Source organism: Temnothorax longispinosus, chromosome 2 (assembly GCF_030848805.1).
Source record: "Temnothorax longispinosus isolate EJ_2023e chromosome 2, Tlon_JGU_v1, whole genome shotgun sequence".
Lineage (NCBI taxonomy): Eukaryota > Metazoa > Arthropoda > Insecta > Hymenoptera > Formicidae > Temnothorax > Temnothorax longispinosus.
The window spans coordinates 24,700,584-24,725,902 of record NC_092359.1 but is presented as its reverse complement, the minus strand read 5'-3'; the positions used below and the strand labels follow the sequence as shown (position 1 = coordinate 24,725,902).

Genomic DNA, 25,319 nt, shown 5'->3' with positions numbered 1-25,319 from the left:
AAGTTTATTCATAAAAAATGGACAAATGTCTCCTTACTAATGACTTTTCCATCAATTTTCACATGTTTATAAATGAAAAATATTCACAGTCTGTTTTAAGTATTAATTTTACACAATTGCTTGTGTAAAGATAAGAGTAACAATTAGTCAGTAATAACTAATATTATATAAAAAAATATTATATTCAGAAACTCAATATCAATGCGACATAAAAATATATATACATTTTTCTATATTTTCGCCGCTATATTCGCCTAAAATTTAATCTGAATCCGAGATAAAACTTAGGAGAATGTTTCTCAATTAATTCAACCACAAATGACTTAATCGCGCGGCCTGCGACAAAGCCCGAATCTAAATCTGCGAATTCACAGCAATCTTTCTCTTTCTTTCTCCCTTTTCCTTGTCGGTGCACCGTGTTGTTTTTCATCGGTTTTTTTCTTCATGGTTAACCATAATAGCTACTTTGTGCCAAGTCTCAGTATTCCAAGGTACGTATCTTTGTCTTGATATGGATAGCACAATGCCATCGTTGATCTGCGAAAAATTTGTGCGCTTATTTCGCACGGCAATAACAGATACCTTCTATCTATTCCCTGCCTCTTCTTCTCGTATATGCCCCTTCGTAGTCCACCCTCCGCCCTGCCTTCCTTGCCGCCCTACTAAATTACGAACGGCCTACAAAATTGCTTTCGTACGTAAAAAAAGACCGTTGTCCGTGCCTAGCGGTCGATACTGCCTCCCGAAAGGGGTTTGGATGCAAGGTGCATGCGTGAACGTGTGCGTGCGCGTACGTTTCTGCGTTCACCCTTTAAACGATAACCGTCCGCGAAAAGAGGAGAGAAGAAAAAGCGCGCATAGTTTCCGCGAACATGGCCCGCTCGCTCGCGAGAAACCACCGTGCGTTTAATTTGTTTTTCGTAGAAGGTGCCGTTCGACGGATGAGCGGCTTTCGTGGGCAGGAAGTCCGGAACAGCCGCTCGAAGAAACGCGGATAGCGTCGGCTCTCCTGGAACTACCTCGCCGAGTAATTACTCCGAAACGATACTTGATCTTCTAAGAAGATGAAAACGCTTTACCTTTTACATTTTGCGTGAAAAATCTTAACTCTTCTGAAAACGAACTCTTCATTCATAATAATACTGCGTTAATAATTTATATATGTTTCAACCGCGTATCTTGCGTATACATTATTTTTTATCTATTTATTATAAAATCAGTCGAAAATTTAATTATTTCATTTCTGAAATTTTTCTGAAATTTAATTTGCAAAAGGTATCGCACAAAAATTGTTCATATCTCGATATATATGTTAAAGAAAAATTACATTTGTTTTTAATAAGCTCTAATACATCAATTTACTCGAAAAAAATTGACTCGTTTTTTATAAACTGTAATCGCACAAGGAATTGAGAAAATTTGAATCGGTCTTTACAGTATTTTTGCAACGTTGAACGCATGTATTTGAAACCGCAATTAAATGATTAGGCCTGTCGGAGCCAGTTTCTGACAACAGCGATTCATTATTGAGCACGTAATCGTAGCATTGGTGGAGAATCGCAACTTTGTTTTTAACTCCCCTCGCAAGGTCTCTTTAGGTCTCCTACAGAGGGATCGTACCTAAGTACTTGTTGCTTTCGAAACGCACAGAATCGTGATTCGTTCGTCTGTATACGACTATACGCGATTCGCGCTCCGCGCAAATATATGACGAACGAAAATAACACGGTTTATTGTTGTGGAAACAAAAAAATATGATACATATTGTTAGGAATTTTTCCTAAAATAATCACCAAAAAATCTAATCTATATTTTAAAATGTTCACCATTCTTTCCATTCAAAAATGTATCTTTGGATATTCTTCGTTTGTTTCTTTTTTTTTTACATTTGTATAAATATGGTTAAAATAATTTACTTTATTCAAAACAAAGAATGTTTAAATTTTTCAGGATGTCTGTAGAGCCTGCATATACTACATGCCGTATGCCTGTACACGTATGGACGTTAAAAAAATATCGCTACCGTATCCGGAGGCATCGTGGATTCGCATATCGTCGATCAAAAATTTCACAAACATTTCGAGTTTGAAACATTGTTGTTAGCGCGTGTCTTACATGCTACACGTGTGCGTTTGATCAATCCCATTGTAACAGACGGTTGAGACACATTGCCCTCGATAAATATTCGAAAACAAAACTTTTGCTATTTTCCATCCCCACCCTCTCGACCCTCATGCATCGCGACGCGTATCTGAAGAGTCACGCGTGAGCCTGCAGACAACGCAATCCATCCGGCACGACCATCAGAAAATTGATCAACCTCCCTCTGTCGCGTATCGTTGCGAACATCACGAAAACTTAACGGGCCGCATACACCGGAAGAAGAATACACCGGCCACCGACACCTCCCCAGCCTGTTCGCGAGCGCGACCCCCAACTTCCAGTTACTCGCCCTCTTACCCCTTCACGCGACGAGGAAGTTGGCGAAGGTGGCGGTAGCGGTCCTCGCGGAGAATTCATCCCTTAAGAAAATACAGGCAATAACCTCCGGATCCTCATTGGAGGTGGGAGGCCGGGAGGCTGGGGGTGACGGCACACGGGGTGGGCGCGACGACGGGGGGATAGCATAGTGTTGGAAAGACGTTGCTGCGTAGCGAGAAGCAACGACGCGGAGGGGCGTCGAACGAAGGAGAACGAGACAGCCGCCGTTGCCGTTGCCGCCGCCACCGCCGCCGCCGTCGGCGCCGCGGAAGTGGAGGAAAAGGTGAAGGTGGAGAACTCGGAGGGGGGGCGGTGGGTTAAAGGTAGCGGGCCAGAGCCTCACTTTATTTTTATGCAGTTATTGATCTCCGTAGAACCCGACACCCGCCGCGTACCCAACCTTCCTCTCCCGTGCCGCTCTCCTCGCTCCTACCTGCCCCCCCTCGTCCCTCGCCCCCCCCGTCCCTTCGGCCAACTCGACCTCCTGCCGCCGCGCCTCTTACCGCCTTGTGCCGGAGAGCTACCCTCTGCCCCTTTCGCGGCAGGGTGGCGGCGGGTAACTAGCTTATCAAAAAATGGGCGTTGCCGCCTCTCACTGTCCTGTTCTGGCCTCTCTTTTCCGCAACCTCGTGCGCACCTTCTCCTTCCTTCCGTCTTGCTGCTTCCCTTTCTCTCTCTCTTTCTCTCTCTCTCTCTTTCTCTCTCTCTCTCTTTCTCTCTCGATGTCTTCTCTTTTCTCTCTTTCCTTCTGGTCTTTCCCGTTCTTTCCCACTCTATCTTTTTTTTCTGGACGTTTCTCCTTCTCGTACTTTCTTTCCGCCTCTCTCTTTCTACTTTTCTCCATCTCCGCTCTTTTTCGCCGTCTCGCTTCCGTTCGCAAACTCTTTCTCCGCGATCTTCCCTCTTTCTCTCTCCATCGAGCGGGAAAGGATCCTCTCGTCCTCTCGCTCTCTCGCCCGCGGCTACTCGCGAGTCCGTTGGTCTTCTCTCTTCACCGCGGCTGTCTCTACAGCGTCTTCCATTGTGGCTCGCACACCTGCCCTGTCGCGGGGTGGCCCTCATTGGCGTGTCGATGGCGGAGGGCGCGGGATTGGGAACGGGGAATGAGGGACGAGGGCAGACGGGCGCCTTCATCCGGCTCGGTGGGGTGAGGTGGCTCGCCCATGGCGAGAGGAGGGTGAGAGAATGAAATAAGATATCGGAGGAAGGAGGGGGATGGTGGAGGAGGATGAGCAGCAGGGTCGGCAGGTGGAAGAGGGAGGATGAGGCTGCAGGAGAGCATCGAGAGTACGAAGGAGGAGAGAGGACGAGGGGATGAGACGGAGGCGAGAAAGAGAACGAGAACGACGGAAAGAGAGAGATTGTGCGGAGGTATCCCATCCTTGCCCGGCCACCCGCGCCAACTACCCCACTTCCCATTTTCTTCCAGGGTGTGTCCCATGCTTCTTCGATTTAGGGTAGGTTCGGGGCCAACCGAACCACCCTCAGTCCCTCTGCCTCGTGCGGCTCTATATCCGCTACACCCTCCTTCGCATCCCCTGCTTCGCCCTCACCGCCCTTGTAACGGCGACTCGCACCATCCTGCCCACGCGGGACTGGCCAGGTGGCGGCGCGGCGTGTGGTGGTTATGTATACACGTACGACGCGCGTGCACGTGCACGCTGGCACACACGTCCACAGCCCGATCGATGTCTAAACCCCCATACACCCCCTTCTCAAATACCGCCCCTTTGCCTTCTCTCTTCCTCCGGCTTTTCTGTCCCATACCCACCCTTTGGTCCTTAATTACGCGCGCGGGACGCTACACTCTTTCCTTTCTCCCGGCGAGACGCGGCGCGGCGGCTTCAGCAGCGGAACCGAACGGAGCTCTTTCCTTCTCTCGGACGCCCTCGTCCGATCTCGAAACGCGAGCCCGTTCCTTAGATTGCATCGCTCGGCTAAGGATGATCCGGCTTGATCCCTCGGCGCAGGCCGTATTCCGCCAAGACGCCGCCGCTGAACGACACGTTCGATTTCATCTAATGCGGGCGATCTTTTTCCTTGATCTCACGTTCAAGTATGCTTACGTTATAATCTCTCTTAAACTAATCCATTACGAAATTTTAAAAATAAATGAGACCAGCTTCAATAATTGTAATTGTTCCTCAAAAATTGAGGAAAAATATGATTTTTGTTGTCAATAACTTAAACAGAGATAAATCGCAAATAGCTTTGCAACATTTAATGAAAGCATATAAAGGCAAAGTTCTTTATTTAGTATTTTTCTAAACAAATAAAAATATATTTTATATTCTTTGTTAAATTTATCAAAGTAAATTTGGGTTTCAGACCAAGAAGATTTATACATCAAGCATCACATTCAAAGTATAATTAATTATACGGAAATACTGATATACCGGCCCATCCGCATATCATAAAGTTATGATAAAATATGGCAAAATATGTCATATAGACGTTAATATATGTGCATAATAATGTCATTATTGCAAGATAGATCCTCGAAAAATGTGATCTAAACTGTGCATTCTCAATATTGCACGTAATCGATAACAATACAATAAAATACTATTATGTAAAAGTGTGTTGTGTCTTCCAACCGGGCGCTGGATTCTGTTTTACTTTCGATCCATTTCTGCAGTATTGCGTAGGGAGAGCACCCGTTCCAGAAATTCTAAATATATTAATGTAACGCGCACGACTGTTCAGAAGTAATTTTCGATAGGTAAAATTCTGCAAGCTTGCTCAATAATATTGATACATCAAAGTAACTAGTAAGTGATTGTAAAAAAAACATACATTACACCAACAGGTAAATCACCAGCTTAACCATTATCTAATGTAATTAACACGTGGTGATTAGCAAATCTTATAGCACGTAATAGACGTGACACAATTCGATCTCCCGAACGGAAGCATCAGTCGTTTCTACATTTTCACCATTATTTCTTCGTTCTTTCTAAGATCCACTCTGCATAATTAACGATGCTCGAATTGCCGGCATAAAACCGTGAAGGTCGTTCAAGCGTAAACTACACAATCAATTAATCACCGATTAGTACCATTTATCCCGAGATCACGATTGTTATCGCTTCGTTGGTTCGAAAGTATTGTCTTCCGTAGAGAAAAAAAGACGAGAGAGAGAGAAAGAGGGAGAGAAGAAAAAATGAGAGGGGAAGGAAGCGGCCGCCTCGTCGTCGGTGTTGCGCCTCGTGCTTTCCACCCCCGAGCCGCGTCGGGGATAGGGTCAATGCCCGATCACGTGGCAAAAAGGGCGAAAAACGCTTCTCGGTGAGTAACGGCGAGACGACGCGAGGGAGGAACATGAGCAAAGGCAGCGGACACAGAAGTTCGAGGAGCGGAGAAGCCGAAAACGTGACAGCATCGCCCGGGCCGCGTAGCAACAGGCATCTGTTGCAATAGAAGACCCGATAGATACCTGGCCGCTACCGTCTACTTGCATCTGGCGTTCGTGTGTATGCACGTGTACGAGCGAGTGTCCGGGTGTGCGCGTATGTCGCACCAACGCCGTATCTACGTATACGCGTACAGATATTCGAGAGAAGAGAACCAACCTGCCAGGACACACGACTCTGGATTCGAAGATAGTACGCGAGATCGTATAGTACGTGTATACACATATGAACGCGGGATGCGTATCGAAATCGAACGCGCATATTGCTCCGGAAGACACATATATAAGCACATACACACGTTGAAAACATGAGAGAACGAGAGAGGCATGTCTAATCGGATGAAAACAACGAGAAAAAGTTTTACCTAATCGGCTTGCTCTCTGAGTTCTCGTTAGGTAATTATTCTTGGAATACCGATTAAGAAGAATTCCTATTATACGAAAAATAAAACTTGTTATATATTCTTAAAAATTACTAAATAATTTACACTTATATGAATATTTTCCAAGCCGATTATTTATTAGCGAATATTTCTTTATAAACCTCAATTTTAATTTCAATTTTAATTATAAAATAATTTATTGTATTTTGCGTAAACAATGAATAGCTTAGGAGTTATCAAATATTTATTGACAAAATAACGAGACAACTATTACAGCAATTTTGATGATGATAATTCATATATCAAATTTATTTTATTGTTATATTACCGTAATTTGTCCCGAAACTTTTCTTGACGATTTCATTATTTCCTATATTATTGTAAGATTTAGATGCATTGACTTTCATCGTCAATGCTAACATTGGTATACATAAGTAAATCAATACATTGTTATACAGTATAAGTACACATTGGTATACATAAGTAAATCAATACATTGTCTGCGGACGTATCTGGCGAGGAAAGTATGCTGCGTGCGGGAAAATCGCATCGTCGACCGAATCGCTTGCCGGAAAATAGGCATGAACGGCACGAAAAACGTGACAAGCCATGCGTGGAGAATTGTTGGAGTGCTGGGAACGGTGGAAACGTAGAGGAAAAGAGAGGGAAGAGGAAACGAGAGAAACGAAAGTAGTACGACGCATGATCCGGGACGTGTGTCCTCGCTCAAGAAGCAAATCGACAACCGAGCGCGATTAATTAAAGGCGATAACAGACGTTCTTGATTACATTCACGGTACGTAACATTCCCTTGAGAGGAATATGTTAAAATGTGGTAAATCGTAAAGTTGAAACAAGTAAGAGGTTTAAACGTCACCGACGATATTGCAAACTATTGCAACTGAACTATGCAGAAATATTTGAATGCCTTTTGAACTGAAAACTTAGATAATTAACGTAGCAGGGAAAAATACCGAATTCTAATAATCAATAAATGTCAATGCGCTCTAAATTCTTATTCGGATTCAACAACTGTCGAAGAATTATCGTCGTATAGTCGGTCTTATTATCAAAATCAACGAAGCGACGTTGAAAATCAACAAAGACGTAATTAATGTTGTTAAAACGTTCCCATGCATTTTCATGCTGGATTTCAATTAAGTTTCACGAAGAGTCGGGATATAAACGCGAAACCTACGGGTCCGGGTTTGCAATGATAATCTTTCGGTTCACGGTAGAAAAAGCCCGCGGCACAATGCGCTAGCGGCGCAGTCGAACAGGTGGCAGTTCTATATTTTACCTCTACTTCGCTGGCTGACTCCTCCCGGCTCCTCTACTCTCTTTTGCCTCCGCTTCGATCCCGTTCTGCGCTCTCTGCCGAAAATAGCGACCGTGAACTTGCCCGGCTCGCTTGAATGAAGAGATATCCGCTGCGCGCGTTTCAGCGTGGGAATAGTGACTTTGGCGAGGCGAAAGTAACTGTAACAAATAAAACGTTCACCAAAATTATTATGCAGGACAAAGATATTTAGCAGCATTAACAAAATATAAAGTAACTAAAAATCTTCTTATTTTTGTCCGAAAAGTTGCAAATACATTCATGAAAATTTATCAAATTAGTGATGCTTTTAATTGCGTTACTAAAAGAATCGAAATATTTTAGTAAAACTCCAAGATCTTTTTCGTAGAGCTTAATTTTCTTTTTCATAATTATCTCCAATTAAGAAAGTATACGTATGTGGACTCTTTCCACAGTCAGCTCTTCTCAGTTACCACGCAACGGCGGATTTAATTGACCGGCCAGTTAATGGGAATTAGGATTAGCGGATTCTGAGAGCGCGGGTATCGCCACTCCTGCTTGCGACCAGCAACCGTCGCAAACGAAAAACCGTCGGAGGATCCGGCGCGGCGGCGGCGACAGAGCAGTAGCGGCAGGAAATTTCAGAAGCATCGGTGACAAACGTCGGAAGCCACTCTAGACTTTGCTATCGTACCCTTACTCTATCGTGACAACGAGATACATCGGTCGCGGCTGCGGGCGACTACGGGCTCGCGAACGGCGATTCAAAAACGTCCAATAAACGCGTGACGTGACGCGCGACCGCCGTTCCGAGATGGGAAAAGTTTCGGAGCGTGCACATTGTTTACGCCGCGCGTTACAAGGGCGACGCGGAAATTCCGCGAAATCCGGCAGATTGTGCCGCTCGCGTGCGCGACTCACGTACAACACCGCATGCATATATGTGTACGTGTATATGCAGAGGAAGGGGAAGGGGCGCGCGGCACGCACACCGCGGCGTTATCATAACCCAGTGACGCCAAATATTGATTTTGACACGTACACGTGACAAGGCGTCGGACACCGGCGCGCGGCGTGCTGTGAATGCGTACGCGCGGTATACACGCACGTATACGTGCATACGTACGCACGACCGGCACGGTACACACACACTGCACACATTCGGCGAGAACGCTCCAACGTACGTCGAATTTAGCCATACATATACATGCGCACATACATATATGCGCTCACGTTGATCCATCGCGAGCTCTCGAGCCGCCACTCGCATGTATACCGGGTGATAAAGGAAAACAGCCGATAAATGCGTCGGGGAAAGAAGGCTCGGGCACGAGTTAAATTTTCGGTCCCGCTGCGTTTGTGCGGAAATGATTTACAACGCGGTAAACTTACGCGCGTGCAGATAAAATCGACGGTTCGGAACAATAAGCCTGTCGGAACGTCGCATCGCGTCGGACGAGTGTATGCATTACGTTACGCGAATGTTTGCGAATCGATGTTGCCGACGTTCGCGATTCGATCAAGTTTTACGTCTCATGAATATTAAAATCGTACCGTGTGTACCTAAACATAGTTAATTAAATTGCAAGAGTAATAGAATGATAATCGCAAGATTGCAATCTCGCGATCTTTTCTTCGCGCATGATTAACAGTAACGCCAATACCGTTTGACATCGTATATACCACTCGCGCGACGTGTATCGCCATCAAATGGAACGGCAAACTAATTAGTTCGATTAGCAGTTGTACTATCAAGCTCATAGTTGTGCAACAACGTGTTTCTCGAGAATTTATCATATTTCAGCGCCCCTATTTGTTGGCGCGTAGTATTAAACGCACGCCCGAGCCCCGAGGTTCACGCGGGCACGCATTGACGAAGCAAATTAACGTTAAAGCTCCTAATAATATCATCGCGTCACGTTCCGATCTGCAACAACGTTGCTTGTCTGAGACCGTCGATTGTACGGAGAACGATCTTAATGTCCTTTCTTCCGACATTACGTGGTATTATAATGTCCAACCACGCGACGCGTGTATCGCGAATCGACAAATAAAAAGTAATACCTATATAGAAAAAAAAACGTTCTATTATAATTTATGTAATGAATATTAATAATATCGCCAAAATCAAAGTTAACATTTAAACAAACGATGAATATAAATACTAGTGCAAAAGCTTGACGGTTGTTTCATACCCGTGCTCTACGCAATATCCTCAAAAAGGCAGAATCATTCGAACACTTTGGATCGAAATGTGCATCGCTTACGACGAAGTCGTTGACGCTTGGCATTTCGGGTCGATGTTTTCACAATCGGTTAGTACGGCCGAACTATGCGCGATGTAAAAGGAGGTCATGGTACAACCAAATAGCAATAATAATACAAGAACTAATAAGAGAGTCCCTCCCCGCAGCCCCGCTTCCGCACGATATTCTAAAACCTGAAATTCCAAACCGGCGCGCACATGCTGGCGACATCTAGCGGCCGGACGGGGAGCGTTATGGCAGATTACCGCGAGAGCGAGTAACTTACCGGTAACTTACCAGTCTCGATAACGAACATGAAAATTCGCTGATTGAGGAACAATTACCTTCGAAGTTATCGCCTACGAGAACATTTTTTTGTCGACATATCTTACGATTTGATACTAAACTTTAATCGAATGGACGATTGGATATGCAGAGAAGAGTCTTAGCGCCGATTGGAAATATCGTACTGAAAATGATTGTACTAACGTGGCACATCTTAGATATAACAGACGTTTTTATTTCAATTAAATATAAAAAAAAATATTATTAAGCTACCAAGATCTGGCACGGATTAAATAACAAATTCTTTAATTGATTGTATATTACATCCTGTTTCACTTATTATTATTTTTATTTTATTTATATTTGTTATAAATATTGTACTTGGCTTTCGATTTAAGATTTATAATAATAATTACTGTATATAACAATTATATTTAATTAGTCATGTTTATAAGTATCATCATTATCTCAGCACTAATATCTGATTGATAAATCCAATCGATGATAAATATATTTCTATTTCAATGACGTATAAATGTGAATAACAAAAGACATTTGAAGACACTTGAGATTATACAAAGAAAAATGATACAATTATATTATCTATCAATATCTCTATCAATATCATTATAAGATATGTATATCATTATGAGATCGACTTCCGTTTGTAGATTATTTTAATCAAGAATGTTTGAGATATACCATCTCGATCACATCCTCTTAATAATAACTTTTACTTTTAGTTTACGTTTGCCGCTTTTCGCCGCCACCTGCTGACAAGCCTGACACAAGCTCCATCTTGCACACCGGCTGCACCTGTTACGTGGATATAATATTCGGCGTCGTCAACAGAGAGCGCAGCATGCTTCCAAATAATGCGAAAATGTCAATATCTGCGAGACCAAATCAGCAACTGAGAACATCATCGTCCTGTACTTTTGTTTCAATAATCAATATAACTGTATCTCATGCAAAATGCGATTAAATCTCGTTTTTGAATTTCTCGACCATTCGATTAGGCGGTCTGGCGAGTGAAAGTGTTTCGCTCATAGGTTCTGTTAACGGCCGGCCCAAACGACCGGACGTGACGTGTGAATTGAGAGGGAAAGTAATATTTTAACAGAGAAAATACGTAATCTCGGCAAGTCAGACCCACCTCGTTGAGATCGTCGCGAGCCGGCTGAGCGTACGCGACTTGTCGCGTACACTCGAGCCACCCAATGTCGCGTCGTCACAGCCGGCCATGGCCGGGGGGGGGGGGGAAGGTGCCGCGTGGCCAGGTGCATCCGCAAAGATTGGCGCGGCCATATTGGAACATTCAAACGCTTATGGCGGTATTTACATTGAGATGCGTCGTCGGTAAATAACACTAGGAGGTCGCGACGGAGACGCGAGCGCTCATCTTACGGGGAAAATCGTTCTTGTCCCCCCGCGACATAGGACATACGTTACGAGGCAAATTTACGATAAGTACGACATACGACGGCCGAGCTCGCTCGACGGCTCGACTCCGTAAGTGGATGCGCCGAATGCAGTACAGTCAGGGCCGAAAGTAACGTCGACACGTGCGGCGAACCAACGGCACGGACCGTTTAGACGGGAAAATCGGGCAAGGCGCTTCATGAGAAAGCTCTCCGTCGTGCCAAACTGACACGATTATGTGACGGTAGTATCGCCGTGCGACGTACCGTTTCGGAGATATGCGTTTCCAAAGTTCATTTATCGCGACTGGTACGTCGAGGCTTTCGACCGTTACTGTACCGCTAACACGACGAAGGAACCGAGTGGCCGTTCCTACCGTCGCGTCGTGGCCTGTTAAAATATCACGCTGATTGGTCGCGATTACGCTTAAAGGATAACTTTTTCAGTACGCGAGAAATGCGAGATACGAATAGAGATATCGCGTGGCGATGTAATCAGTAAAAAAATTCTACCGTTTTGTGCGCACGCTGTCGCGTACGTATGACGCGTATATGTACATACACATCTTTTCCCCGAGATGACCGTTAAATGCTGCGAGCGGTTACGATAGTTCGTTAAAAGCGTCAAGAATTAATTAAGCAAATCGTGCGAAAACAGCCAAACGTCCGATGGGGACGAAACGAATGCATTTTTCTGCGTCGATTACATCCATTATCGCGATATTTCTCTACGTGTTTTTTTTTTTTCTTTTAATTAAATCTCCGGAACACGAAACGATTGTCATATGACGCGACCAGGCGCTCGCCGCGACAGCTCGACGCTACGAAACTCGGAGTATGCTTGTACAGGCGGCGACAAAAGGCTTGCGCGGCATGAGCGAGGTAAACGCGTATCGGGTCGGTTAAATCGCAATATTGCGCCAGGGGCGTCATGAGAAACTTGTAGAGAAAAAAAAGTTGGCCCGATTTGGTGTATATAGTATCCGTCTTCAGGCCCGCGTTGAGGAGTTATCGCAGGTCGAAGCTGATTTTTCCAGAGGCACCGTCGTTCGTAGGCGCGCGCGGACTGTACCGTGGACGCCACCGGCAGCCACGAGCGGCCGCTTCACGTACAGCCAGTCGCGAAAGTGCGCGCGGTGCGCCGTGAGGAAACCACGAATTGACATACTCCGATCGCCGAATTACGCGTGGGGCGTCATGAGAAACTTGTCGGTCGTAAAAAACTAACACGATTTGGTGTATATAGTATTCGTCTTGGTGCGATCGTTGTCGAGTTATTCGCGTTGGCAGGCGCGTCAGGCGGTCGTGTATCCAGACGCTTTCAGCGGGGACTGTACCAACGGACGCTACGGGAGTCCGTAGCCGGCGTAGGCTCAGTTGGCAGCAGTACGCACAACGAGAAGCATCTACCATGGCCGATATCACGAAGGAGGAGCTACGCAAGGAGATCACCGGTAAGCGGCGATATCGCGCGATGTAGACGATTTCGAGGTCGGATTCCTGGGGAATCGAGCTACGCACGGGCGTTGGCGCGCGTTCCGCGTAGCCGTGGCATCGGGAATACGGGCGAAATCGGGCTCTTTCCTCTTGCGCGCGGACGACTTTAGCGCGCACGTATGTGCCCGAGTGGCGTGCCCCACGCCGGCCATTACAACCGGAGCTCGGCCGTATTTTGCTACCTACGTATCGGACTAACCGCGGGACCGGACGAGTACGTGCCCCGTGCAATCCGCTCGCGATTTTTCGACCAGCTATTTCGGTGCCCTGACGAAAGTTCGGATTTTTCGTCGTTCGCTATAAAAAGATAGCTTTCTCGGCCCCGTCCTTGCGGCGGGCCGTATGACGCGTCTCGAGTGTGTGGTGGCGCGCGCCTATCAGCCTCGCTCTCGTATTCTCGTGTCTCGTTCCCTCTCTCTATCGCTCTCTCTTTCTCACGTACTCTCGGCATCGCGTCACGACGGATTTTTACGCCGTAGGAGAGATAAAAAAGTGCGTATATCCCTGTATATGCGACTTCTTGGAGAAAAGATATATGCGCTTCTCGTCGATCGGAAACGGCCACGCGCGCGCGTTGCCCTTTTCTTCCCTTCTTCGCGCGCCTCTCTCGCGTATATCGCCGAATGGATCGTCATTGGTTATAACCGGAGTCGCTGCCGCCCGCCTCCACTGCCGCAGCCGCAGCCGCCGCCGTCCTCGTCGTCGTTAATATGCCGAGATATATTCGCCAGTTCGCTATCTTTCCCTGCTTCGTTGTAGTCCCTCCCTCGCCATTGCAATCCGCGTCTCTCTTTCTCTCTCTCTCTATCTCTCTCTCTCGCCCGTCGCGAGTTACAAAGCGACGGTTGATGATTAACGAAGCGCGCGCGCTGCCGACGCGCGCGCGCGCCCGCGTATTTTTTTCGTGAACGGTTTTCGGCGAGCGTTGCGAATCGACCGAGAGCGCTCGCGCGGGCGCGCGCGCGTGCGAGACCGAGACCGAGACCGACCCCGACCGTCCGTTTCCCTCCGGCTTCTCGCTCTCCGTCTCTCCTCCTGTCCCTTCCCATCTTCTCGCGGTTTTCGATCGTTTCAGGAATCAATGCGCCGCCCGATCGACCGCGGCACGCGGAGAAAAATCCCTCCGCGTCTCGCTCCACGCGTCGCAACGACGCCTCGTCGCGTACTTACAGATATCTTTTTGTTACAGTCGCGCGCCGCTCCGATCGGTGCCGCGTCGACCGGCACGGCGCGCGCCAGTACGGCGGCCATTTGCGCTCGATATTCACTAGATCCCCCCGACGCGGGAAACCAAACTAGTCCCCGCGTATACACACGACGCGTTACGTACTTAGACGCGGGGAACGAATGGCGACGCGCGACCATTCCGTTTTTTTCAATACAAACATGACCGAATTTATGCGGATTTTTTAACTTGTACTTTTAAGCCAGGATTTTTCTCCCTTTATTACCTTATCCTTCCCAAATAATAAAATGAAGATAATAAAATTAAAGAGCATTTGGATAAGAAAAATTCTGTGATAAATAAAGTCTTTGCAGGAACAATGCGTTATTTTTTATAATTGAAATAATAATTATGAAATACATGAATAATATTTGCCACTGTCCTTAAGGTTTTCTCAGATTTTTTCAGTTTTTTAAATAAATATTTTAACATATCTTGCCTGCAACGAGCACGCCTGCAACAAGCATTTACTACATCATGTTTATTAATTTTGTTTAGCAATCCTCAAGGATGCTGACCTCACTACAATGTCTGCTAAGAAAGTGAGGCAACAAATCGAAGAAAAACTCGATGTTGACCTTATAGAAAGGTAAGCAATAAATAAGAAACATGACATATATAGATGAAATACATTACAGAAGTTGATTGCAGGAAAATATTTTCGCATTTTATATTTTGATATAAGATATGACCATCGCGCATATATTGGTAAAAAAAAGCGACCACGCTAATTTCGATTCCAACTCGATTCGTATTACACAACGTGGCAAAATTTTTTTTTTATATATACAAGCGCATTTACTCACGTCTAAGCTGCAACATCTAGACTATTTTTTACAGCCAAATCAAATTGCTTTTCGTTGTTGTCTTGTGTCTCGTTGTTGTCTTGTGTCTCATTGTTGCCTACATCTTTATATTGTAAGTTGAATTTAATACGTTTATTATATAAAAATTTTTTATTACGTTGATAATGTAAGTCAACCTTAAATACGAGTCATATTAATAAAATATTAAAGATATGAATTCCGAATATAAATATGTGTGTATGCAAGTATTTAGTATAAAGTAATTTAATTCTACGTGTCTTTAAACAAGTTTGAGATATGTTTTCTAAATAGAAAAATGATTCATTTCTTTATCAATCTCAATTCGATAATTTATTATATGTGCTCATGACACGCAGATGATATTACCGTGATATAATTTGTCTTTTAGTATAAAGTGTATTTAATTGATTACACTTTATTAATTGTTATCCTTGAATCAAAACTTTAAAATGGACATATAATAGGCACTTGTGCACTATAAAATTGTGCATAAGAGAGTCTCTTGGTGTCCTAGAAAAAAACAGAGGATTATCTGAGTGGAACTGCCAGTATAATAGATATAAGTTACCACCTCGTTCCTTCTCTGACATGCTTTCACATTTAAGCTTACAGATTATCCCCGCATTGATAATAATTACATAAAAAATAATATCTATAAATTACATTTATTTTTTATAGGAAAAAGGAGGTGGATGATTTAGTCATGGAATGTCTTCAAGAAAAACAGGACGGAGGAAAGAAAAAGAAGAAGGCTGCTAGTGAGGAGTCTGAAGATGGCGAGGAGGAAGAGGAAGAAGGATCTGAAGAGGAGGAGGAAGAAGAAGAGAAAAAGCCAGCTAAGCGAAATCCTGCTAAAAAGACTCCTAACAAGCGTAAGAAGGGATCCTCTGATGATGAAGAAAGCGCTAGTGATGATGATGCTAGCGACGAAGAATACAGCCCAAAGAAACCTAAAGTTACACCTAAAAAAAGTAAGATTTTTATTTTATAAGTATTTTTATTATAATAATTTCATTTTTTATCAAGATTTTATTAAAAATCTTGATCTTACATGGAATATGTTAATATTTTTTTATAGGTAAGCCTGGAAAGAAAGGAAAGAAGAAGGGTAGCGACAGTGACAGTGACGAGGACTGGGGTAAAAACAAGAAAGCTCCAGGAAGTACAGCAAAGAAGGGAGCTGGTGGCAAAGGCAAGGGAGGTGGTTACACGCGCGCTATCACATTATCTCCAGAACTCGCCGCGGTTGTTGGCGCAGAACAAATGGCTCGACATGAAGTCGTGAAGAAAGTATGGAGTATCATCAAAGAAAGGAATCTTTATGTAAGTGTTATTTGTAATCATTTATCTAATATTTTCATACTTATTTTCTATTTTACTTATTTTATATATATATATATATTACTATATATTATATGTTACTTTATAAAGTTCATATTGCCAAGAAAATGACTATTTTTACAGGACCCTAAGAATAAACAGTTTGCGATTTGTGACGAGGAATTAATGAAGGTAATCGGCGTAAAGCGTTTCAGAACTTTCGGCATGATGAAATACCTCAAAAATCACTTTGTAGATTAAATCATTCTTCAATCCCGATCTCCGACAAGTTATATACATATATATATATAACATATTCCAGGGTGCGTCTTGTGCACCTCTTCATCTTTCTCACACGATACATACATATACATGAAACACAAAGGTATTTCTTGCGACTTAAGACTTTAGACCATGTTTACACCATTCCGACGTACTCTGCCGCTCATTGTAATCATTTTGTCCCATTGATGACTGCAATATATAATATATTGACTTTGTAGGCATTATCAATTATTATAAACATGACTCCTGACAAATGCGTTGGTAATGACGCATACGATTCATATAATTTTTAACAAGTAATCGCAAATTCTTTGGAATCCTTTTAACATTGGGACAATTGTTACCATGAACGTCCAGATGATTTCGAAATGTGAATGACATTACAGTGGCCAATAGTCAATAAGCTGGTTTTAAGTCATCTAATTCAAAATAAATGTTATATCATTTGTATGGTCGTCATTAATAACAATATCTTACTCCTAATGCAGTAACGGCGCGCGATTATAGCAATGGCATTATTGAATGATAAACTAAAAATGAAATTTAAATTTGGAAGCACTCTTTTTGATATTTATAAGACGCTCAATTTTATTCTGTGACATTTCAACTAACACATTTATTACATTGGCGATATAATTGCTTTCAATATATATATATTTGAAGTATTAGAAACATATTTGTTCTGTCATTATCGATGATTTTAACTATCTATCCTTTAGTACGAAAATCCTTAAAGTTAATGCCAGACTATGCATGATTTGCGATTTATAATTTGCTGTTCGCCGGTCATGAAACTAGTATAGAACTATACTATATGACGAACCGTAAATCATAAACAATATGGATGGTTCATATTGGCGAATGATAAATTTCTGCAAATACTACAAATTATGGATAATCTGGTGCTAGTTTTATAGTATTTTTGTTATTTCTCTACCCCTTTTTATATTGAAAATTTTTCTTCTGAAAAATGAATGTAATAGAATGACAGATTTCGCCTTCAGAACGAAGATAAATGTGCGGACATTTACAAGAAAAAAACAAAGAGAAGCTACGCGGAAAATTAATATCCTGTACCTCTTCTGTATAATAGCTACATTATACACATGCAAGTGTAAGCAAAGTTTAATTGTATTATCGTGTAATTACTAATTATTGTCGTAATATAGGTTTCTTGGTGTAAAAATTGAATCTAACGTTTAAGATCTAATGGTAAAACAATATATTCACTGAAAGGTATCTTATAAGCATATTAAATGAATAAAGTCACAGTGCGTGCAGCGACCACTGGATGATGTTAATGAAATGTAGGGAATTAAATAATAGGCTCACGCGAAGCGAGGTGCGGAGTCTTAACTGCATACATCTGTCCGAGCTTCGACATATGTAAAATTCGTGTATTTTGAATATAAATTAAAGAAAAGCTGGCCTAAAAGTCACGAGGAAAGCCACACAAATAAGATCATTGCAGTTCACGAAAGCATTACATACGTGGAAGAAATGCGTACGGAATGATAAATTAGAATACGAACTTGTTTCCCTAAAAATGAAAGAGGAAAAAACCTATTTAAACTGTAATGTTCCGTGAAATGTATTTGGAAATGTCATTAAAAAGTATTGCTTTCATTTTTTTTTTAAACTTGGGTGTAATTTATTTCAATTCCTAACACTTTTTTAACGTGACCCTATATTTATATCCTTAATATTTCGAATAAATGGATTTATATATGATTGATTATTCACAATGTAAATATGTAATTTTTTTCATTCCATTTAATATCAATATTGTTGAGACATTTACGTGTATACAAGTTTACACAATTATTTCAGAGATAACTTGAATTTTATAAATGTTCAAGCTCATCTTCCAAGAACGATACAACGTGCTGATTGTCATCCCGCCTACCTCGCAATCCAAATATAAACGTCATGAGTTTCTTTGTGTTTGTATAGTTATCTCTTCTGGTTTGAACTTCCTTATCCTGAGGCAGAGCCGCTTGCACGTAAACACCATATCGAAAGTGCGAATTAAGTGTCTGCGTGCTGCGCGTAGCACATCGACTTATGTTTGCCTGAAAAATTTATTATGCGAAATCAGTATTTTTCATCTTATTCATCTACACTACAGAACTGAGAAAAAATGGAAAAATAAATTATATGTCAAAATTATATGCATATTACATATTTTTGATCAATATGTTTCGTAACATACATTAGAACTCGACAAATAATAAGGCGAAATATTAAAAGTCATAGATAAAATACGGAGTTCTTAAAATTGTCATTGCTAGAGAGCCGAGATTTCTTAATGTTCCTCAGACATATATCTTATCATTCAAGTATTTTTTTTATAAGTCGATAAATTTCGACGTACCAAGTGCAATGCTCTACGTTTCAGCTCCCAAATGCTGGAAGTATAATCTTTATCAATGTAGGGCGGAAGTATGTGGACATCTGTTTGAACTTTCTGATCATGACGAATTTTTAACCGCAATCCTTTTTCCGTTAATCTTGAAAAATGAATATTTTTTTGCGCTCGTTTATATAAGCGACAAAATATAATTAAATATATAACTTTTCAATTATATTTTATTATATAGATAATTTTTAATAAACAAAATATTGATAAACTCACTCTTCTTGGCTTTGCATGGCTTCAATTTCTTCATGCAATTGGAACAGGTAAATGTATTCCGCGTGATTGCGAACAAAATTGAGCGCGTCGTAAATGTACCTGTTAGCAGTTGAAGCTGAGGAATATATATATAAATTATTTTTATTTGTACAATAAAGGAATACCTGTCGGGATTTTCTCCGAATTTAGCGGCTACTTCGGGCGACTTAAAGGCATAATGTTTTCCTCTCCATTTTGCAACACCGTTGTTCGGATTTCCTGGTATAAGGGCTCCTTTGCCTGTCGCAAATGTCCACGCGCAAAATCCTAGAAACTAATAAATTCCTCGGTCCAGCATTGTTTGAAAATTTATTCGAGTCTTTGGAATAAAATCACATAAAATTTTTGTACAAGCTCTTTAATTCTTTAAGTTTCGTAAAATTATATAGAAGTATTAGCTGTAAATGTTGCTCTATATTACGATTACCTCTAAATTGATCTTCTCGAAGTCTTTAGTGACGTTTGGATAATATATCAAACATTCTCCACATTCCGCTGTAAAAACGGAAAGATATATATATATATATATATATATATATATATATATATATATATATATATATATCCATTCCATATAAATATTTATGCGAACACGAAATAAGATCGATGAGTAAAAATTCGTTTTTAATTTAAAGAACTATTAATACTTATTAAATTCCCCATGGAACGTTCCAATCTTTCAGCATCGGTTAAAATATCCACATCCTCGGCTATATCTTCTAACTTTGTTTCCTCGTAAATGTTCACAATCTATAACGTAAATCATTCTAAATATAAACCGGATAAGTAACATTGGTGAACGCATTAATACCTTATTGCTCAAACTCTGTAATTCCCACAGGAAGTTATTGATGCTACTCAAAATGATCACCTCATCTTGCAGACCCATCCATACATCCGCCAAATCGATAAATTGCGGCTGATAGGCAGAGTATATATTATTAATCGTCGTAATACGATTATATTTAATGAAAACGATTCAACAAACATTTTATCCTAATAAAAATTATAACTTTCCGAATTTCAAAGAAATATTATATTTTGTTAGAGAATTCCGCTAATAGATAATACATTTTAATAAATGAATTATTTCTTCTATATGGGACAATCAGATTTATATATACGAAAACAATTGTTCCATCGAAATTGTTACTATTATATTAAAACGACTATACGGAATTCCGTAACTTTTAATTTCTGAAAATACTTAGTAAATGCTAACAAAGTAATTATGTCAGGCATCAATTTTATCTTTTTAAGCAGTCGTATTTACGTAGACTTGAGTAGTAGGGATAGCCGTTCTGTATCGAACAGTGTCGTGGAGTTTAAAGAGTCGCGCTTGAAGACGCTCCAGCAGATTCTTCACCGTGTTCTCGCTACGTTCCACATCACTCAGCAGCTTTCTACGACAAGATTGTATTAGAAATCGAGTGAATTGTCGACATTTCTCTTCCGAAAATATCATTTCTCTTTTGAGAGATGATGTACCTGATGTAGATCTCTTGCTGACGACTGGCCGTTAACATTTCGATGGCCCACTCAATTTTTCCGTCTGCGTCTAATGCCGCTTCCTTTGAGCTGCTACATGCAGCATCCGAAACGTCGATCGATATGCGCGTGATCGCGTTTTCCACAACGGCCGTGAATTTGTATATCTTGGTCATTAGCGGCTCTAACAGCTCGAGAATAGAGTTGCGGGTCTTCGTTAGAGCCTCTTGTAGAATGCTCGGCACTAAAAATAATTATCGCAATCATTCTTGTGATGCGATAAGCTTTCTTGTAGTTATAACATCTTTCACGATATTATCCCCGTTTAAACCCAATCAGGTTTAAGCTGTCACCGAGTTCGTCCGGATTAAAAATGATTCCACGCTCTTACGGTCGTCGATCTCCTCGCCACCGCGTTGACAATCTCTGTTAAATAGACGGATTCCCGCAACTAAACACATTAACTCCATCAATTGCTCCTCTTTTTCCCGTTTCGGCAAAGTCACGTAGTGAGCCAGCTCGGAAGCCTGAAAGACGCTCTGCAACGCCACCGAAACCTCCCTAATGATAAATACATTATATGTAACATTATGTATCAAACTTTAAGTTGAAGATTTTACGAGAAATTGAATAAATGTATATTTAATAATAAATAATTATTATTAAATAATTTTCCGAGAATATTTCTTTTTATTCGCGACGGTAATAATGCTGCGTTTACAAAAGATAAATTTTCCGAGATTGAGAAGATAGAAATGTGAGACGGAACACTGAATGTCATATTGATCTTGCTTGATTTTATTTAACTTGGAATTTTTATTAAATTTATGCGAACATAATCGATGATTACCTCAGAACTGATGAGACCGTGGGGCTTCCCAGACCGCTCAGAAGCGTTATTACTGCCAATATTTTCTGATACAACTTTTCCGTATCTTTTCCACTTTCCAATTTGTTAGTTTCGCAAATTTCGGCGACCAGTGGTGCAGTTTTTTGATGCAGTCGTAATCGATGCCTTTTGACAGTTTCGTCTGAGCGAAATGTGAAATATCGTGGTAATAATTTCTACATATAAAAGCAACATCCATGTTCAAACATGCTTTTACCTCTATCATGATAATGTTTAGCGAAGTACAGCTGATTTTTCAAAGTTACAAGACTGGGTCGGCTTTGGTCACATAGCCTCTCCGTTATAGCTTGAATCACTTTGGCATTTTCCTCGTCATTTTCTTTTATTCGGTACGCTGGATTTAATTGATATAGAGAGAGCTAAAAGTTTTTGAGAACACTCCGCTTGTAATTAATCACTGCTTGGAATCTTGCTTGCGCTTCAATAATATCTCATTGGTTATTAAATTACCAAAAACGAAGCCAAGTCCTTGGTTACTGACGTCCCTTTTACTTTACATTCGTTTACGATTCTTTTCGCCAATTCTTTTCGAACGTTTTCCATTATAAGAGGCGAATAAAATAGTCAGCTGATTTAGAACTTTTCACCTGCTACAATCGTCAACTCGAACTAAATCCACCCATCCACCCATAAAGTTTGATCGATACTTACATTGAAACCACCTATCGTTACTAACGTTTCAATACTTTCTTAAATTCTTTAAATACTATTATCTATTATCACAGTATAATATTAAAAATCAATAAGTAGACTGATTTGCACAATATCTATATTGACATAAAGAAACGTATCATCGTGCTTAAAATTAATATTCTTTTATCGATTAATATTTATCACGTACTTCATACATCTAAGTATACAAGCGCAAACTTCATGTCGACTAGTGAAAGATTTATGATTTCTTATTTTTCCCCACAATGAACATTTACAATATACATTTAACGCTTACACATGGTTTTATATGAAAAATAAAAATAAAGATATACGATATTTCTTTGGGAAATGGAAAGTAGTAGCCCATGAAGATAGAATTTCTTAAAGCCGGTCTGAATTTCATCAAATGTACGAATAAAATCATTTTTCTTCACGAATTAATAATCACAAAAATAATACGTATTGTCGAATTCGCGTTTGAATTCCGTGCGTCACGGCGCGCTCGCGCTCGGCCGTTTCCGCCGCGCCGCGACCGGATGTCGCCATGGTGGGGGAAAGGGGGCGGTCGGTCGACGGTTCAGAGGTGTCGCGACGGTCTGCGCGTTCGGAGACTTCGGAGTTTTCGGAGTGAATCGGAGCCAGTCGGGCTGGGTGGTCGGTAACGTGAGTGTGGTGTGTGCGCGCGCGAGCGACAGACGCGAGACAGCCAACGTGCGAGGGAGCGTGGGTCGCCGCGTCGTGTGGAGCACCGTGTTGTCATGACGTTCGCGTGAGTCGCGGTCAACGCGTCCCAAGGCAGCGAGCCAGCCAGCGGGTTGTCGAGTGTCTCAGGAACATGGCGCGCGATTCCCGGCGCGCCGATCCGCGACGCGTCGTCGCCGTCGACAACGGCGGTGGTGGCGGCGGAGGCGGAGGCGGAGGTGGTGCGACGGCGAGGTGCAAACTGGTGCTGATCCTTCTGACGTTGCTGCTGGCGATCGTCGACGTCGTCGTCCCTGTCGCGTACGCCGAGAATCAAGGTAAGTCACGCGTCACGCTTTTTTTTCTCGTCAATGCACGTTACGTTACTTACGGGGCTTTCGTCAACTTTTCCTGCACGGTGACGCTTGACGCTCCAGCCAGCTGATCCTCTCGCGTCTCGCAGTCGCGTGTTGTCGTATCGTGCGATTTGATTTTATGGGCATCGGAGTAAATGAAAGAGCCGCGGCGTCAAAATGCCGTTAGGCGAGCCTGCACTTGTACGTACTTTTCGATATGTTGTTTTTCAAGGTCGTTCGATTGGCTCCTGCGCTTCGTCGTTTTATATGATCTGTATGATATAGGTATGCGTTTCAATCGTTTATCGCGCGCGTTCGCTGCCAGTGCCGAAGCATGTGCGAAACGAAACTTACGGTATTCACTTTTTATATGCCGTAAATGCAACGTCTTTGTTTTGAACTTGAAAAGATCCGCGGCTAAATTCACGCGGCGACGATGATATTATTCACGTCGCGTAAACATTCAACCGTTGAAGCTCCGGTTTTATTCGCGATTTTCGCGTCCTCGATACGTGAAATTTTAATGCTTTAACGATCGTGCTATGTACATCGCGTTCAAGTAATTAAATTATCTTCTCGATGTTCTTATAAATAGTTCCACAGCTATGTTCGTTTTTTGTATATAAATAGATAATTAAGTGCGAAATTAAGTAAAATTAACACAGACAATGAGTTTTATTTGTAAACCCCATCGTATATACCCCCAAAATCTGATTATACAATATAATGATTCACGAGAGTGAAAGAGAGTGAGGGAGTATTCGAACGATGCTCGATTTACAAATTTGATATTTTAATTTAACAAATTGCTATCGAATTCGTAGTTGGCGGCCTATAAACGAACACTTTTTTTATATATTCACCGATTCGATTTTTTTGAAGGGGAAAAATAAAAATTTTATTGAGTTTTGGCAAAAAATAATTATAATTAAATATATTAAAATAATATGCTGATGTAGAAATGGCTTCGAAGACAAAATTACCTAATGGCAGTTAACGTGTTAAATTGAGAAAAATGAACTTTTTCTTGGCGCGCGCGACCAATTGATGATCAATGGGTCGATGCGCGATTTCTCGTATGACGCATCAATCGATGAATCGTCCGGCGCGTTTTTTTATTGATGCCGCACACAGCGATGCGTTGCATTTTCATGGTCACGCGACAAGCAACGTCATTGCCGAGTGATTTCGTTTTAAAGCGCGTGTGGCCGTCGCGCGTCGCTCTCGTGCGAGATGATCCGCAATTTCTTTGGGGAATTCTTACCGCAGAACAGAATTCCTCCAATGCACGCTGCAATGTCACGTTGCCGCTGCGCTGCGAGAGCGGATCCCTTCGCGGGTTAACGTCGTGTTTAAATAGCAAAACTATATAGTTACATTAGGTGTGTTTTGTACGTGGTTTTCCCTTTTACGTGATTATTCTGTCTAGATATTTAAACATTTTCATAAATATTCTACATTGTACTGCCATGCTGCGTGCATTTTTGAAACCGAATCTACATTCATTAAATTAATTCTTACACGTCCCGTTACGTATATGTTACGTAATTTCGTTTTTAATCCTGAACTGTAATATTTTTGAACTTATGCCATTTTATTAACATGTGTAAAGACAGAGATGGAAAAATCTAACGCTTCCTGATTTTATTTGTAGGTAATATACGAGATGGAGTTTCCAACGGAGAGCAAATGTTGTTTGACATTTCACCGTTAATTACGTGGATATAAACGCTGTGCAGAAACATCAGCAATGTTCATTAACGATCATCAAAGGATCATGTGTAAAAAAAAAGACCGTTTTATCTTTAATATCGGAAATTGATAAGCAAACAAGTTTGATTGCTTATCGGGAAATTGGTGTAATGTAAAACGGT

At 41.8% G+C, this 25,319-nt stretch overlaps 3 protein-coding genes across 3 annotated transcripts in view; 2 read left to right on the top strand and 1 right to left on the bottom strand.

Moving 5' to 3' along the window:
* Positions 1–12,822: 12,822 nt before the first annotated feature.
* On the top strand, positions 12,823–18,321 carry Non2 (upstream activation factor subunit spp27 homolog Non2). Its single transcript, XM_071771758.1, has 5 exons — positions 12,823–12,982; positions 14,749–14,839; positions 15,756–16,048; positions 16,156–16,400; positions 16,542–18,321. The coding sequence occupies exons 1-5, from the start codon at positions 12,940–12,942 to the stop codon at positions 16,656–16,658; spliced, it is 789 nt and encodes a 262-aa protein (XP_071627859.1). The 5' UTR covers positions 12,823–12,939; the 3' UTR covers positions 16,659–18,321.
* Positions 18,322–18,526: 205 nt separating this feature from the next.
* On the bottom strand, positions 18,527–23,028 carry LOC139809088 (cilia- and flagella-associated protein 206). The gene is made up of 13 exons (XM_071771726.1): positions 22,205–23,028; positions 21,951–22,113; positions 21,695–21,875; positions 21,236–21,405; positions 20,845–21,088; positions 20,630–20,759; positions 20,168–20,275; positions 20,004–20,106; positions 19,784–19,851; positions 19,482–19,630; positions 19,318–19,416; positions 19,057–19,192; positions 18,527–18,754 (listed from the first exon to the last, which is right to left on the bottom strand). Exons 1-13 carry the CDS (start codon positions 22,295–22,297, stop codon positions 18,527–18,529), a joined length of 1,872 nt encoding a protein of 623 aa, XP_071627827.1. The 5' UTR covers positions 22,298–23,028.
* A 12-nt stretch (positions 23,029–23,040) lies between these two features.
* Positions 23,041–25,319, top strand: part of Meltrin (disintegrin and metalloproteinase domain-containing protein meltrin) — an 80,048-nt gene continuing 77,769 nt past the window's right edge. The window contains exon 1 of the mRNA XM_071771708.1: positions 23,041–23,427. Coding sequence (XP_071627809.1) covers positions 23,244–23,427 — 184 coding nt within the window. The 5' untranslated portion in view covers positions 23,041–23,243. The remainder of the gene's footprint in view (positions 23,428–25,319) is intronic.